This window comes from Cervus canadensis, chromosome 10 (genome assembly GCF_019320065.1).
Source record: "Cervus canadensis isolate Bull #8, Minnesota chromosome 10, ASM1932006v1, whole genome shotgun sequence".
NCBI classification, from domain to species: Eukaryota; Metazoa; Chordata; class Mammalia; order Artiodactyla; family Cervidae; genus Cervus; species Cervus canadensis.
This window is the reverse complement of record NC_057395.1, coordinates 3999810-4018329: the sequence shown is the minus strand read 5'-3', so window position 1 is coordinate 4018329 and position 18520 is coordinate 3999810. Positions and strand designations below refer to the sequence as shown.

The window sequence follows — 18520 nt, the reverse complement described above, 5'->3', positions numbered from 1 at the left end:
AGAGGACACAAATAGATGGAGAAATATACCATATTCATGGATCGGAAGAATCAATATAGTGAAAATGAGTATACTACACAAAGCAATCTATAGATTCAATGCAATCCCTATCAAGCTACCAATGGTATTTTTCACAGAACAAATAATTTCACAATTTGTATGGAAATACAAAAAACCTCAAATAGCCAAAGCAATCTTGAGAAAGAATGGAACTGGAGCAATCAACCTGCCTGACTTTATACTACAAAGCTACAGTCATCAAGACAGTATGGTACTGGCACAAAAACAGAAAACCCAGAGATATATCCACACACCTATGGACACCTTATCTGCAACAAAGGAGGCAAGACTATACAATGGAGAAAAGACAATCTCTTTAACAAGTAGTGCTGGGAAAACTGGTCAACCACCTGTAAAAGAATGAAACTAGAACACTTTCTAACACCATACACAAAAATAAACTCAAAATGGATTAAAGATCTAAACGTAAGAGCAGAAACTATAAAACTTCTAGAGGAAAACACTGGCAAAACTCTCTAACATAAATCACAGCAGGATCCTCTATGACCCACCTCCCAGAGTAATGGAAATAAATGCTAAAATAAACAAATGGGACCTAATTAAACTTAAAAAGCTTTAGCACAATGAAGGAAACTATAAGCAAGGTGAAAAGACAGCCTTCAGAATGGAAGAAAATAAGAGCAAATGAAGCAACTGACAAAGAATTAATCTAAAAAATATACAAACAGCTCCTGCAGCTCAATACCAGAAAAATAAATGACCCAATCAAAAAATGGGCCAAAGAACTAAACAGACATTTCTCCAAAGAAGACATACAGATGGCTAACAAACACATGAAAAGATGCTCAACATCATTATCAGAGAAATGCAAATCAAAACCACAATGAGGTACCATCTCACACTGGTCAGAATGGCTGCTATCCAAAAGTCTACAAACAATAAATGCTGGAGAATGTGTGGAGAAAAGGGAACCCTCTTACACTGTTGGTGGGAATGTAAACTAATACAGCCACTACGGAGAACAGTGTGAGATTCCTTAAAAAGCTGGAAATAGAACTGCCATACGACCCAGAAATCCCACTGCTGGGCATACACACTGAGGAAACCAGAATTGAAAGAGACACGTGCACTTCAATGTTCACTGCAGCACAGTTTACAACAGCCAGGACATGGAAGCAACCTAGATGTCCATCGGCAGACAAATGTATAAGAAAGCCCACATGCATTCCTTGGAAAATCTGAACAAAATGAGTGAGAACTCACTACCGTCTCCTCATCGAAAATGAGGTCCAGCACGTTAAAAAAAAAAAAGAAAAGAAAAAAAAAATAAAGAAAGCTGTGGTACATATACACAGTGGAATATTACTCAGCTATAAAAAGAATATATTTGAATCAGTTCTGATGAGGTGAATGAAACTGGAGCCTATTATATAGAGTGAAGTAAGTCAGAAAGAAAAACACCAACACAGTATATTAATGCATATATATGGAATTTAGAAAGATGGTAATGATGACCCTATGTGCGAGACAGCAAAAGAGACACAGATATAAAGAACAGATTTTTGGACTCTGTGGGAGAAGGCGAGGGTGGGATGATTTGAGAGAATAGCACTGAAACACGTATATTACCACATGTGAAATAGATCACCAGTCCAAGTTCAATGCATGAAACAGGGCACTCAACACCAGTTGTCCCAGGACACTGGGACAACCCTGAGGGAGGGGATGGGGAGAAAGGTGGGAGCAGGGTTCAAGATGGGGGACACATGTACACCCATGGCTGATTCATGTCAATGTATGGCAAAAACCACTACAATACTGTAGAGTAATTAGCCACCAATTAAAATAAATTATTAATCAAAAAAAAGAGAACGTGTGAGAGTGAGAGGCCAACTAACCACATCACAGTGGGAGGGAGCTGGGAGCTGAGGACCTGGGGCAACAGTACAGAGAAGTGAGAAGCACGAGCGAGGGCATCAGCTGAGCGAGGCCGGAGGCGGCGGCACTGGGGGCTTGAGAGGGAAGAGGAAAGGGCGCTAGTTCAAGTGGGAGCAGAAATTCACCAGGAAGGCATGGCGTGAAGTCCAGGCAGCATAAACGTGCAGCTGAGGTTTGAGATCCTGGATGCAAAGTAAAGCCGTTCATCCCGGTTGGGAGTCTTCCCCGGTTGCATACAGCCACTCCGGCGCTGCAGGGGCAGGAAGGTTAGCTCAGAAGAAGCAGGACAGGGGAGGTCCCACCCTGTGGTGGGAAGAGACGGGGTTGAAGATCTAACAGTGATGGGATCCAGGGGGTCCAAGGATAAGCCAAGTCAGGGCACTAACAGAAAGAGGATGGCCAGAGGGGAGACACCAGCTAAACCCTGTGTGTGTGTCCACGTCCAAGTGGAGCGGTAGGAGCTCCCCAGGAGCAGAGCTGGTAGAAGGCGCTGCACCATCATTTCCTTCTCCAGCAACCCAGGGCCACAGGGACCAGCCTTCTCCTCCAGCAGCACTGCCCTCGCATGACATGAATACCAGGCCCCGAAAGCCACGTTTACGTCCCTCAACTGTCTCCCCTGGCCTGCCTCCAGTCACCGCCGAGCAGCTAGCATTACAGAAACAGAAACTACGTCATGTTTTCCTGATATTCCAGGCCACTGCCTTGATTCTAGACCCCCGCTTGACACATTGTTGCTAAGCAGTAATACAGCTTTATTAAAAGAAATTCCTTTGCCCAAACATCAAGGTTATGACACAAAGAGAATCAGGCAGTCACTGGAGAATTCAACCTCAGGAAATACCTACAGGGTTCTCTACATGGCATATGTAAAGTAGCAATTTTATCCAGTGTTATACAACAGTATTAATTTTCAGAAGATTTTGATTTTAGATTCCCTAAAATGCTTTTCAAATTCCAGCACCAAGTTTACCTCCATTTTGTGAAACTCAGCCTCGTTTACCCAATAAACATAAATGAACAGACTAGTGTCCCTGATCAACAGTCTCCCTCTCCATTCATGAATTCCTACAGTTCATTTTTTGGTAGATGAGAAAAATGGGGAGGCGCGGAGGGGACTCCATGGGACTCGGAACGATCAGTCCCTACATGTCAGCACACCCAGCTGTGGAGCCAAGCCCCAGCCAAGCACGATGAGAAAGGGGAACCACTCAGTTACCAAAACCAGACAGGTTTACTATATATAAGACTTAAGTCTAAAATGCAAACATACTTATTTGACTACAGCAAACTCTTTCTGCAGTCATCTGCAGGAGATGCGGAGGAAATCTTGTGACACAGTTGTATTGCCAAGAGTGGCTGGTCTGGACCAGAGCTGAAGGGGCCATGTGGTGCTGGAGAGGTGCCCAGGCAACATGACACCTTAGGGGCCTGGGCTCCTGAGCGTGTGCTCTCACCAGGCCCACGTCCCGAGGCGGCCTCGCCGGAGAACCACCATCCCCGTGCAGGCTCTGCTAACGGCCACCCCTCCTTTTTTCCAAGTACCTACAGAAGTTCCATAAAATCTAAAGTTGTTTCACCATTAATCTAACTATTTTCTTACAGTGATATTCGGAGGGTCAAATTTTAATGCTGACAGCAGCACTGACAGATAATAAGGGCACCCTCAATCACAAAAGTGGCAACTTTTCCTCCTCTGAGGAGCGGAATTCCCCAGTAATGAAAAATGAACAGAGAACTGGACTTACCCGTTCCATAGCTGCATTGTGATATGGGAGCTCCTCCTCACTGCAGAGGAAAAACAATGAGTGTGAAATAGTTGAAATCAGGGCAAATTTTTTTAAAAAAAATTATAAATCTCTAGGTACACACGATGTCCAAACATCTACCTGTCATCACAAGAGTTATGTAAGCTTCCATTCCACCACATTCAGCATAAAACAATGAGCTATTCTGTAAACAGGTTTCCCAGGTGGCTCAGTGTTAAGGAATCTGCTTGCCAATGCAGGAGACGTAGGTTTGATCCCTGGGTCAGGAAGATCCCCTAGAGAAGGGAATGGCAACCCCACTCCAGTATTTTTGCCTGGCGAGTCCCATGGACAGAGGAGCCTGGAGTGCTACAATTCCATGGGGCTGCAAAAGAGTCGGATACAACTGAGAGACTTAAACAACAACATTCTGAAACCACATCTCCTGTCTTCAAATCTCTAGACCCGCTCTGCCCAATCTCGTCATCTTTAGCCACAGGTGGCTGTTTAATTTTAAATGTAAAATAAAATGAAGTTAAAGTAGAAGTTCAGCCATCAGCCTCCCAAGCCATAACTCAGCTACCACACTGAACAGTATGGCCACAGGGGACAACACCTCCACGAACGCTGCAGAAAGTTCCACTGGACAAGACTGCTCTAGTCCAGGGGTCAACAACCCTTTCCTGCAAAGGTAAATATTGAAACAGCAAATATTTTAGGCTTCGTGGACCATACAGTGTTGTCTTTTTCATAATTACTCAACTCTGATGTCATACTGTGAAAGCAGATGCTGACAGCATGTAAACCAGGTGTGGCTTAATCCCCATAAAACGTTTACAAAAACAGGTGGAGAGCTGGATTTGGCCCAGAGGCCATCATTTGCCAACCTCTATCCAAGACCATCACCTCCACTCTTTGTCTCAAACTAGCCCGTAACAAATGAGTGTTCAAAACAACTAGTATAAGGAAACAAAACTGCCTCCCACAGATTTAAGAATTAAAAAGGAAACTTAAACTTTTACTCTGTAAACAGGCAAAGCCTCGTTTGTCAAAACTTCAAAAAGAATAACTTTTTAATGTACAATGGAAGATCAAATCCATTTCTCTGATACACTAATTTTGTGATATCACCTTCAATATAAAACATTCAGAAACTCTTGTATTAACTGTCAGTAATGTAAAAACAACTATCTGTACTATCCATAAACAGTGTTATGTGCTTTGAGTTGCTCTATAAGTGGTATTGATGTTTTGACAAGCGAGTGGAAGTCACTCGGTCATGTCCGACTGTTTATGACCCCATGGACTGTAGCCTGCCAGGCTCCTCTGTCCATGGAATTCTCCAGGCCAGAATACTGGAGTGGGTAGCTGTTCCCTTCTCCAGGGGATCTTCCCAACCCAGGGATCAAACCCAGGTCTCCCGCATTGCAGGCGGATCCTTTACCATCTGAGCCACCAGGGAAGTCTGGTTTTGACAAGATCTATACATATTTTTGCCTTTCTCTTCATACCAGATAATAACACTTTTAAGAACACAATACATTAGTATACAAGAGTCCAAAGTTTCCAAAAGCATTCTTTTGCTACTCTGAAGAGTTCTTAGGTGAAGCATAAAGCTATAGCAACAAAACTTACCACAAAGTGTTAAGAGCTGAAAGAGATCTCAGAGAGCTAGTACAATCCCTCATTTCACAGATAAGAAAACTAACATTTTCACTCAGTCACCATCACTTACCCTAATACAGAGATGTTCAGCATTATCTAACCCAGTGGGTTCAAACTTAGATATGTATCTATCCTCAGATTGTGCAATAGTGTATGAAAAACAGGCTAAGAAATCAATTCTCAAGAAGAAAAGAAATTTTGAAGATTTTGAAGTTGCTTTTTTATAAGTGACTACTCATCTGTTTCTTTTCCTTTTTAAAATATACTTTGTTATGCTCTTAGTCTTGACTTTCCCTGCTAATTTGTGATCTGATCACTGGGGTCAGTGATATATGAATGGCAAGCATCCATTCTTCACTGACTAGCAGCAGAAGGCCTGTGGACATCACTGGGACATACCTGCTAAGTGATGAGGTCAGCAGGGACATCTCGAAAGAATAAGAACATCTGGCAACTTCTGGGTGCACCAAGAGTGGTACCTCTGGGGTGAGTGGGCTGCCTGGGCAAGAGCAACCTTCTGTGTAGCTAATGTGAGCATATCCTGACCTAACACTAAACATTCCTAACTGCAAATGAAGTGCCATCTCTGGCTGCCACCACAGGTCAAGTTCTTCAGCGCCCTCCCATTCACTAGACAAGACTAACAGGCCTAACTGTGCCTGTTATCAACACTGAACCAGAACCAAGCATTGCATGTGTCTGTGGAAAGATGGGAATCATCTGCTCAGGCTACATGGTCTGCGTCAGGCAGATCCTGTAGAATGAATCCACCTCTGGCAACCACCAATATGTTTTCTATATGGATGAGTTTGGGTTTTTCTGTTTTTAGATTTCACATACAAGTGAGCATTTGTCTTTCTCTGACTTATTTCACTTAGTAGAGTTCCATCAGGGTTTATCTCTATTGATGCTAATGGTAGAATTTCCTTCTTTTCTATATGTGAGTAATATTCCACTGTAGATAAACACCACTAAATGTCCATCAGTTGATGGACATTTAGGTTCTTTCTGTGTCTTGGCTACTGAGAATAATGCTGCAATGAACATGGTGGATGCAGATATATTTTTGAGTTAGTGCTTTCATTTCCTTCAGATACATATTCAAAAGTAAAGTTGCTGAATCATATGGCAGTACTATTTTCAATTTCTTTGAGAAAACTCCATACTATTTTTCATAGCAACTGCATCAATTTACACTTCCACCAATAGTGTGCAAGGGTTCTCTTTTCTCTACATCTTTGCCAAAACTTACTTCTTGTCTCTTTGATGATATCCATCCTAACAGGAGCAACATGATATTGCACTGTGATTTGACTTGGCATTTGCCTCATGATTAGTGATGTTGAACACACTTTCATGGACTTGTTCATCATCTGTACATCAAGTATGTATCTACTGAATAGAAAGTATCTATTCAGATCCTCTGCTCATTCTTGGATTGTTTGGAGGATTTTTTTGGCTAGAGTTATACAAGTTCTTTATATATTTTGGGTATTAATCCTTATCAGATACATGATTTGCAAGTCTTTTCTCCCATTCAATAGACTGCCTTTTCATTTTGTTCATGGTTTCCTTAAGGAAATGGCAACCCACTCCAGTATTCTTGCCTGGAGAATCCCATGGAGGGAGGAGCCTGGTAGGCTACAGTCCATGGGGTCGCAAAGAGTCAAACACGACTGAGCGACTTCACTTTCACTTTGCTATGCAGAAAGTTTTTACCTTGATGTAGTTCTACTTGCTTTTTGTTTGTTTGACTTTGCTTTTTGCATCAAATCCAAAAAATCATCACCAAGACCAATGACAAGGAGCTTCAGTTCAGTTCAGTTGCTCAGTTGTGTCTGACTCTTTGCAACCCCATGGACTACAGCACACCAGGCTTCCCTATCCATCACCAATTCCTGGAGCTTATTCAAACTCACGTCCATTGAGTCAGTGCGTACCATGCAAGTTTTCTTTTAGTAGTTTCAGGTCTTATGTTCAAGTCTTTAAGCCACTTTGGGTTGCCCAAAAAGCTCATTCAGGTTTTTCCATAAGATGTTATGGAACACCACCATGCTCATTTATGTACTGTCTATGATTTTTTTCATGCTACCGTGGTAGAGTTCAATAGCTGTAACAATGACCATACGGTTCACAAAGCCAAGAAGTACTTAAGATCTAGTCTTCATGGAAATGTCTGCCTACCCCTGCTTTAGAAAACAAAGGTCGGTCCTCTAACGAAAAGAGGCACCTAGAGACTGCTTAAAGAAAACACTACGCTGACAGCAAGAAGCTACGCCTCGTAGAAATACACCAAGTAAAAACAACTACAGTCATAGCTGGAAATATGGGACCTTACCTGGATCTATTGGTTTTTTCAATCTGCCAGTAAGCTTAAAGGAACTACTAATTAGATCGTATGTACTTGTGGTTCTTCAATCAATAGCTCAGGTGGAGTATTTCTGCAACTATGAGATAAAGTTTCATTTGGAAACATGAAAGTTAGCTAACTTGTTAAAATCAGTTAGCTCAATATACTGACTAAATTTCACTTCAGATTTTGTAGCAAATTTTGTCTTAGATTAACACTAGTCAAAATTAGTCAAAATTACTGGATGGGTAGAAGGAGTGAGTTCTCAAGACCCTGTCATTAAAACAGATACTCTTTAACAAAAACGCCATTATTCTGGCTTTCAAGTATTTATATAGTTATTCTAAACTTCAGACAATGTATACACGTTTTTAAGAAGTGGTTGAAAATCTGAGGCTTGGTGTTAATTTTATCTTTTTTTGAAAAAGTTTCCTTGTAATTCTTCTATTAATAACTCGTGGCCTAAAAGCATTATCTATCATTATCCAAATACCAAGCATTCTTTGTTGAGCAGTGACTATTTTTGAAAAAAAAAAAAAAAGTTGAAAGTTCAAATACTGAAAGTTCTCTAAGTTCTTAAATAAGCTGGACTTCTCCAATCTCCAGATGCAAGTCCATCACAGGCACATAGCTGGGGACAGCTCCCCATTTCTGCATACTAAACAAAGATGATCCTGTTCCACCAGCAAGCCAGGCTGGTTTGCCAACAGTTTTTATATTTATTGTGAAATCTGCTATAAAACCAAGTTAGTCCTGTGCCGTGTTAATTATGGTCATCCTTCCTCACATAACAAGTAATTTAAGTTACAAAAACTGTCATGAAGTCAGCAGCCTTCAGAGAAGGCTACAAAGTTACTTTGTACCATTTTATTGACATTGACACTTAAAATCCATGTTTACCATAGAACCAATCAAAAATTACAAAGAACTAAGACAGCAGCAAGAAATGCTCTTTTGATCGAGGTATGACAGGGAGCAAGGTCTGAATGCCTGCGCCAGATGACTTTATTCAATAGCGTAGAAAACCCCAGTCTACAGTGACCAGTGATCAGAGGCACCGGCAGCAACCTTGGAACAAAGTGTCTCACTGAAATGAGGCGCTGTAACAAAAATCAATACTTGTGTGAAATTCCATAAAGCACAACATCACACTCAACCCCGTTTCTATGTTCATCATTTTCCTTCGTGGGGCCTGCTTTAGGTTTGCATCACAGAGTACATAAAAAATTCAGTGGGCTGGCCTGAGAACTGGTTCGGCCTTGTTTCCAAAGACTGGGTGAGCTCACCACTATCTAAGCATCCATCTCAGGAGAGGAATCATTTCAAACAGGCCCCCTTCTTAGGCACTCTTCTTTTCCCCTTTAATTTTCCTCCAGGCATTTCAAAGAGCTTCAGTGATGTTTCTCTTATTAAAACTACAGAGGAGTAATAGTAACAGGCAGTAGAACGCAGAAGTTCCCAACTCAGGCTCTGCCGTGAGCTGCCAAGGTCAGTTCCTTGGAGTTACATTTACTGCAAGCAGAACCTGGGCAAGCTGTTTGACCTCTCTGTGCGTCCGTTCATCTTAAGAAAGATGAAAAGGGTACCTATGTTTAAGAGGTTTAGAAAGGAATAATCCATGTAAACAGCTTAGAACAGTGCCCAGCACACAGTAAGTGCTCAATAAATATGAGCTAATGTTATTAAGGTAAATCACTGGTCTATTTCCCACTAGAGACAAATGGACCTGAGCACAGAGGTGAAAACAAATGTGGAATAACTGAGTGTGATTTTTAGATTGCCAAATACAGGTTAGGCTTCTGGGCCAGAACCTAGTTGTTATAAGCAATGAGGAAAGAGAATTTAGCTAACTCCCAGGCCCTTTTGGAATGTAAGAGGTTTTCATATATGTTAGTGTTAATTGCTCAGTCACGTCCAACTCTTTGGGACCCCATGGACTGTAGCCTGCCAGTCTCCTCTGTCCATGGAATTCTCCAGGTAAGAATACTGGACTGGGTTGCTGTGGGGAGAGAGCAAATTAGCCAAGACGGCATGTTCAGGTTCTCTTGCCCCATGTTTTGTAAATAATGACTATGTAACGGCTGAGATCATTTACGGCACTGAACATGCACGTCAGGAGGTACTGTGTGCATATGTGAGCTAGGAGGCAGCAGCATTTAGTTCTGCGTCATGGCTGTGTCCGTTGGGTCAGAATAGAGCACGTCTGCTGCTACGGCTGCTGCGTCATCCAGGAGAGAGGTTGTGTTGTGTTAGGTTATGCCATGTCTGTTACATCAGCCAGGAGAGAATAAATGTGTCTGCAGTTCCTACGGCTCCTTCCATAGAGTCTTCTTCCAGCCTCTTAGCTTGTGCCTTGCCTATCCTGGGTTCAGCGAACAGTGTGCACAGTGAGATACAGCAAGACAGTTGCCATTCCCTTCTCCTGGGGATCTTCCCCGCCCAGGGATCAAACCCAGGTCTTCCGCATTGCAGGCAGATTCTTCTACCTTCTGAGCCAGCAGGGAAGCCCTTTTCATGTTATTTTGTACTGTATTAGACCATTTTTTGATAAAAACATCTTTTATTAGAGTGGTTCACTCCCATCACAAATACTTGGATAGGTCAAAAATCAGCTGAGTTGTAGCCTACCTTGTGAATCAAAATCTGAGATAGAACCCAGAAATCTATTTAAACAAACATTCTCCTGCTAATTCTAACATGCAGGAAATTTGGGGACCCACTGATCTTGAAGGTGCCAAATGCTCAAAGTGTCCTTCAAACAGCATTCACATACCTCAGATCTGCACATGAACCCACGCAAAGGTAAACATCACCTCCTGCCACATTGTGGCCAAGTCTGATTTACTTATAAAAAAGTGGAAGTGGGGGTTTCCTTTAAGAATAGTACTTTCGTCATAGTTAAAGACTGCCCTTGTTGGTCTGTTGAAATTCAAAGTCTTCTAATTACAACTACTCAGGAGAACATTTAAGATATGCTGATATGATTAGGTATCATAATAACACCTGAGGTTTGTCTAGACCTGTAGGTAGTATTCTGTCACTTTATTTCTTCAAAGCTTCAAGTAGCCCTAAGTAGGCAGAGCAGTTAATGATTTCTGTTTCACAGATAAGGCGTGAAATAGTTAACTGAGACCAGCAAAGCCAGGAGAACAGCACACATTCTCTAACTCCCAGAACTGTTTCTGTTTGCTTGAGAGACCTTGAGAAAAACATGATACAACAAAATATTTTCTAAATGCAAGAAAACGGAACGGAAAGGAAAAAGAAGGTCTGAGTACTACAAAGTTACTGCTAGGAACCCCCTAAGAAATTTTATTCTTTCTTCAAAGTGTAATCATGTGTCATAAAATAAAAATCCCTGGCTTTTTCCTCTTCATAATAAGTGAGACTGGGGAAAATGTGAATAAGCGGCAAAGGTAATTACTAAATTGTATGGAACCAAACGAACTATAGAGATGTAGCAGAGTCCCCCAGCCTGGGTCATCTGTTTAAACAAAGCTGGAACAAGAACCCGCAGACTCCTATCAGGGCAGGACAAGGGTCAAAACCACTCTAACTACTTTACAGTGCTCCAGACCTTTCTCAACTCTTTGTACAACATATTCAGGATAAATGGAATTAATTTTGAGAAGCAATAACACAAATACACTTCCAACCGTAAGGAAGATCAATGGCATTTCTTGCCACTGCTCATTTTTAGGCTGCATAACACTGACGTTCTGACTGCTAATTATTTTTTAAATGCATTTATATAAAATAAAATGCCTTATAATTATTTTTTAAATACAAGTTGTTATTGATTTCCATTTAATTCTGCTAAATTATTAATACAATTCATTTACTGCACTTAATGTTCTTCTTAAAACACAATGAATATTAAAGATTATATTCTTAGCTATAGTTCAATTTTAATCATAGAGGTTAAAAAAATGCCAGGAATTTAACTTAAAAAAAAAAGAAAAGCAGGCTGCAGGACTAATCCTGGAATCTTAATCACAGCAATGCTGTTAAAAACAAAGAAAATCAATGCAATAGGTGACCATAGAAACATAATTTTAAAAGTCAGCTTTCAAACTATGCAACTTACTGTAAGAAGCCAAATCTATCCGTGACTTTGTAAACAAGGTAATCAGCATCTTCCCAAGGTTCAATCTCTGCACCTTCTCGTCCCTATAGAAGGGGACAAAGAAGAGTGTTACTGGGAATGTATAAAACTGAATAATTTCTTAAAAAGACCAAAAAACAAGGGGAAGAAAAAACTATGTCGCCTTTTCATCCTAACTTCTCAGAAGAGCAGACCACCTACTTTGCCTCTCTTCTTCCCCACTCCCCTGCTCCACTGGCCCTAATACTATCCTTGCCAAGGTCACAACGGCCTCCCAGCATCAGATCCATGGACACTCCAGCACCCTCACTGAGTGAACTGTTCCGGTGCGCTCCTCAGTGTTGCTCACGCAACCTCACGACACCACAGGGTCCTGGTTCTCCCGTCCCTGCCCGGCTCTTCCGCGCTGGCTTCCTCGTGGGTCCTTCTGAGTGCCGGTGGGCCCAGCGCTCTGTCCTCAGCCCACTGCCCATCACACCCGCCTCCTGAGCGGTGAACCAGCACTGCTGAGAGCAGGAGCCCCAGAAGGGTCTATTCCATCCCTCACACTTCACACTCTGTACCTGACTGTTTCATGGAGCCTCCACCTGAGGGTATTTACAAGTCAGTCAGCTCACGCGTTCTACCCCACGAAGGCCAGGAGAGCCTTGTGGGCAAAGCACTCCTGTAACTCATATTTGTACACTGACTCCCTAAGGCCTAGCATGACACCTGACCTGGTCACTGAGTGTTAACTGCAGGAAAATAATGCACACAAGCATGAATAAATGATGGTTGTATTGGTTTTAAATTAGTTAAGCAATTAAATAAATTAATTAGGTTTCTTGCAGAATATGCTAAAACCTAGTCATAATAATAGGAAACTGTGTCTGATGTTTCAAACAAGCAACTTAAAAACAAACTCTGGGAACAGATTGTTAAGTTGAGCCCTGCCTGCATGTTCCTGTAGGGCACAGTCCAGATGGCCTTCTCTAATTTCATGTTCCTGTTATTCTCACAAATCATCAAAAATAACAGATACAAAACTACATGCAACCAATATAAATATAAAACATGACATTTATAGATCACAGCTACAACTCATTATAGATCTCAAGAGATAAAAGGTACTAATAAGGACATATGTAAATCGTCAGCAATTGTGATATTCTGGGGCATCAAAAACCAGATTCCACAACTAACTTAAGGATAAAAAGCTAGAGATTATACATCATGTACCAATTCAAATTTCAGGTCCATGTTTTCAATTTTCAGTATCACATATTCAATTAAAATAAAATGGGTATTTAACTCTATATACTAATGTAATTAAAACATTTATTGAATACCTAGTATGAGCCAGAACTGTTGTAGGTATTTAGGATACAAGAGCAAATCAAACAAGAGAAATTCTAACCCTCGGAGAGTTTACACTCTAGGAAGGAGAGCAGGCAACAAAATGTAATAAAGCATGCTGACATTTTAAAAGCTATGGTGAAAAATAAAGAAGAGAAAGGGGACAGAGAAAGCCAGAGGATGGAGGGGGATATTCAACAGTGTGATCAGAGAAGAGTTCACTAGGAGCATCAGGGCAAAGAAAAAGAGGAGGCCAAAGGGCATGAGGGTATCCAGCACACAAGTGTTCCAGGCAGAAGAAACAGCCTGTGCGAAGGCCCTGAGACCGGAGCAAGCCTGGAAGAATAATAAGCGGCCAGCATGGCTGGAGAAGAGGGGAGGAGGGAGAGAAACTACGGAGACAAAGTCAGAGAAATTAGATGACTTCAACAGTCATGCAAAATAAACAAACTGCCGCTGCAATTTAAGCCCTCCAAAAAGCAAATCCACTTCTATTTATATTTTTGAAAATAAAAATTACTTAAAGAGTAATGATGAATACTTACTCTGTCATATTTAGCAACTATTTCAGCTCGCTCCTGGGCAAGTTTAAGTGCTACATCCTGGTTTGAATCTGTGGAGAGATCAAATTTCAGTGAACTGTTTTTTAAAGATTTATAAAGTTAATTAATCATAAAACTAAGACAAAATGAATGAAAATAAAACAATAAATTGATGCTGCCTAAAATGACAAACCAGCAAAAAACAAATAAACTTACAAGGGTGAGTTAAGTATCCATAACTACAACTTTGAAATATTTACATATCTACTATTTCAATATTACATACCACCCTCAAAAGAAAGCAAATCTGTTAACACAGCATTCACTTAGGGATATGTAAATGTTATCCCTCAAGAGTTATATTTGGATCTAATTTCATAAAAATAAGAATTAAAGTAGAAACTGGAAATGAGAGTTCTAAATTTTCAGATGAAATCCACCTGGGTAGGTGATGAGAAGAGCATTCAAGAAGGCTTTTAAAAATTTAGGTAATTTACTCACAAAATAAACTAGTGCAAGATAGAGTTTAAGGGTTTAAAAAAATATTTCTCTGACATGATGAATATAATCATTTCTTTACATTTAGCCTCTGAGGTCCCCCTTATCAACTGTCTCAACTATTATCATAATGTGCAGTTTTACCACAACACACACCCTTCTTTCTTATTATCCATCATGTTATCTTCAAAAACGTAAGTCTGACGATGAGTAGAGATAAAAACATGAAACAGTATGGATATGATTACACACCCAAATCCCATAAATTAAAAGATCAATGACCGGCTGTATAAAAGGCACCTCTGGTCAAGAAGGAAGACAAGCATCCCAGTGGAAACTGGGCAAAGGTCATGAGCAAGAAATTCACAGGAGTAAAAGCAGAGACAACCTGTTCTCAGGAAGTGCCCGGCAGATAGTAAGATCCTGCCAGCAGCGATCTTACATGCCTTATCACACTTAATTCCGGGCCTTATCCTGTTAATTCTATTACACAGATGGGAAAAGAAAAAACAAGGTTTAAAGATTTTAACCAACTTGTCTAAGGTCATACAGCTAGTAAACAGCAATGGTAGGATTTAGACCATAATTTTAACCATTACTTTATTAAATGATCACTAAAAGACGCAAAAAAGGATGTCCAGTGAAAAATGGCAGATGGAACACACACTTTTATATTCATTCTTCCTAAAACCCCCCTAAACTGACAACATGGGGATTCTTTAACTCCTTGCCCTCAGTGGCAAAGCAATGGAGGTTCCAGGGAAGAGGTGAGGGTGGGGCTGAAGACAAGCAGTTGACTAAAGAAGTCAAGTTCCCAGGAGTTGAAGGGAGGCATGTGTGTATGTAAGAGGCTGAGTGCAAGGAAGCAAACCTGATCCTCAACCTCCAAAGCAGGAAATCATGAGATAATGACTAAATCTGCAGAACAGGAAGTGGCAACATAGGCATGTTATCTAGTGCTTTGGAAGTAAATAGAAAATCAATCAGCTGGGACTGGAGAGCAGTTACTTCTATGGGTGGGCAGCCGGGTGGGGAGGGGTGTGGAAGTGAGCTTATTTTTCAGAATAAGTTTTACAGATCCTAAATCTTTATACCAAGTAAAGTTCTGACAAAAATAAAAGCTAATTTTAAAAGCCAAGACATGCAGGGCAGGGGGAATCAAGTCATCAGAAACTAAAGAAATGCAAGTTTTAAAATACCACTTTGCACCTATCTCAGACTGACCCCAAAATGCACTGATATTACTCAATCTCCATACAGTGTGGGGAGATGTGCCCTTACTGACAGTCGGTGGACTCACAAATGTATCAACTCTTTCTGGAAAGCATCTTGATAAAACATATCAAAAATCTGCAAAACAGGCATCTCCTTTACCCAACAGTTCCACCTCTAGGAATTTATGACAAGGAGATAACAAGGTTGTTTATAATAGTAAAAATAGCACAACGGAAATCTGTCAATTTCTTAAAGCTTATTTGGGGGAAAAAGTGTTTATGCCACTGCTTTTCTCAAAGTGTCAGTTGCAAACCTTTGAGGGAAATGTGAATAACACAATGGTCCGATAAAATAACAAAAAATATAGATCAGTCGTTCAGATTTTCAGTAAAATAATGCATCCCAGGTGGCACTAGTGGCAAAGAGTCCACCTGCCAACGCAGGAGACATGAGAGATGCAGGTTCCATCCCTGGGTCAAGAAGATCCCCTGAAGGAGGGCATGGCAACCCACTCCAGTATTCTTCCCTGGAACATCCTATGGACAGAGGAGCCTGGCGGGCTACAGCCCATAGGGTCACAAAGAGTTAGCTATGACTGAAGCAACTTGGCACACACGTGATGCAGTCAGCAGTCTGGGATACTCAGCTCAATTACACATACGAATTATCTTATTTTAGACTTAGGGACCCTCCTCAACTCCTTTCCCCCTCTTCCTTTACCCAGTTTTAACACATAGCATTCATACACCTACCAAAAGGGCAGGGGAAGCAAATGAACAGAAATTAAACTCAGGAACCCTGACCACACAATAAATTCCATTTCCAGTATCAGAACAGCTAAGCATGAATTTCTATGGTGACTGGGCAAAATTCAATAAATGAGGGCTTTCTTGAAGTATTTTATACCAGTCCTTTAGTTCTGCTACTAGTCCTAGGAATCTCAACTATATTTCTAACAATGAAAAGTTTAATAAAAGTATTAAGATAAGAACTGGAAACAGTATAGAGCTGGGAAATGAAGATATAAAACATCCCCAGAAAACATCTTAAAAAAAAAAAAAATCTTTGTGGCAAACTGCAAGATACTATGCTTTACATGGATCCATCTCCAGTCTAGAAATTTCTAGAAAGGAAAACCTAGCCAATAATAGAGGCTGTACTGGAACTGGATGAAACTGTGCTCTAATGTTATGGGATAAAAATGATTAAAATGATTAGCGTAGTTGACTCTGAATCAAGTAAGTGCTAGTCTTAAATTCCTTTAGAAAGCTCTTGTTATTTCCCCATGAGGAGAAAAATCTGTGTTATTAATAAATGTAAGAAAGAACAGATTTAAAGTCAACCTCTCTTATAAAATATAGCCAAACCTGCTTCTTTGAAGAGACTAAATGAAATGCCAATCTTTCCCGACACTGAGTTTAGAGACATCATTTAAGGCAATCATCTTTCCAGTAAGTAGTGTCCTTATGCAGAATTCACTGTAATTAAATTATGCTTCACACTGTCTTATCTATGGCTGAGAAGTTTATTAAGAATTATAGTAGAATAATCCCTATGGCTTTGTTCTGATTGCTTATTTAGAAATTCCACTGCAGAACAAAGCATCTGCCCTAAAAACACTGACCACGGAGGGCATCGCAGCTGTCCTGTGTGTGCAACTGCGCACCGGCTTCCAGGCAACCGTTAAACACCAGTGCAGGCCTGGGCACTTAACCGCACCTCATCAGACAAGAAGCCTATCGCAACATTCAACTCAAACTCAATCCAATTATTTTAACTGATTTTCCATCTAATATTAGAATGTCTCAAAGTATAAGAGGCACATTTTAAGCAGTGAAGGATCAAAAGACATTTGGATTAAAAACTCAAGTATATATAAAACATCTCGAGGCACAAATGTACAGAAGAAAATAGCGACAGCATTTTACAAACACCTCTAATTCCATGTAAACATAAGAACTTTTAAGAATAAAGCATCCACTTGAACTGTAATAGCCCCAGACTGTAATGAACAATTCATTCAAAGGTTTTAAATTTTAAATTCAATCCAATGACACAAAATTGACAGACCATTTTTCCTATTATACATTTTGACAGATGAATGTTAAATAAATATATATTTTAACATAAAAAGTACTTTACCCTTTGTTAGATAACCAGTCTGGCCCTGGGAATTAACAACAGCTTCAGTCCTCATAGAGTAAATTTATCTACACCAAGACTCCATTACTGCTTTCCAGTTGCAAGCACACCAACAGTGTTAGGCGGTCCCTCACATATTCTGCAACAAACTGAAACACAAGTGTGGAAGGCAGCTCTGCTTTAAACTATTTGTGAAACAAACACAAGAAAGAAAAGGTTTGAGATATATTCTAAGGGAGAAAAAAGACCTTGCTGTGGTTACACAGACTACAGATACTCAAACAAAGATGATGTTTGTTGAGGGTAAAAACATGCCTCTCAGGCTCCATCCCAAGTATGAGCCACCAGCCTACACCCAGCATTCCAGCTAGTAACAAACAGGGGCTTTGAGTAAGCCTTAATCTTGCGCTTCAAAAATTAGCCACATTCTTACTACTTTTAACAAAACTTGTCTTGGAGCAACAAAGAAAATTTTTATTTAAAACAAACTAAACCTAAGTATGAATACTCTTCTCAAGTACATTTTATAACAATTTTAATGATACTTTTTAATGTGAAAGCTTCAGCCCCTTTCAGACACTAAGCAAATACATACTAAATTCTGGAGGGTTTGGGAAATATTTCACACAGCACACATTTACAAGTGAAATAAAGTTTCATGATACAACATGCGTAACTGCTGCAGGGCAGCACTGGGAAGTGCTCTCCTCTATTCTGTTGAGTCTCGCCTTCTTCCCTTCATCGTGTCCTTCCTCTTTTTGAAAATGGGTTGGGACCTACAATATGGGAACAACTTTGCAAACATGACAGCCATGTTAAAGGCATGCCTAATGCACATTAATTACACTTAACTGGACACTAATGAATCACGTTTACAATCAAACTTAACTTACACTTAAGCTTAAGCCAATTGTAATATTCAACATAGGCAAAACATCTCAGAAACTCAGAGAAAGGGTTA

The 18520-nt window shown here is 40.4% G+C and overlaps 1 protein-coding gene and 1 non-coding gene across 5 annotated transcripts in view; one reads left to right on the top strand and one right to left on the bottom strand.

Annotated features, from left to right (window-relative positions):
* USP6NL (USP6 N-terminal like) overlaps positions 1-18520 on the bottom strand; it is a 138281-nt gene that overhangs the window by 41645 nt on the left and 78116 nt on the right. For 3 of the 4 annotated variants that reach the window (XM_043478765.1, XM_043478767.1, XM_043478766.1), the window contains exons 3-5: positions 13708-13775; positions 11810-11892; positions 3708-3747 (exon numbers count right to left, since the gene is read on the bottom strand). In XM_043478765.1, coding sequence (XP_043334700.1) covers positions 3708-3747; positions 11810-11892; positions 13708-13775 — 191 coding nt within the window. Of the gene's footprint in view, positions 1-3707; positions 3748-11809; positions 11893-13707; positions 13776-17559; positions 17880-18520 lie in introns of those variants that run through there. The other variant, XM_043478764.1, reaches the window with a different exon arrangement.
* Positions 1218-1312, top strand: LOC122449038. The gene has a single exon (XR_006271856.1). It is a non-coding gene; the product is annotated as a small nucleolar RNA SNORD116 (small nucleolar RNA).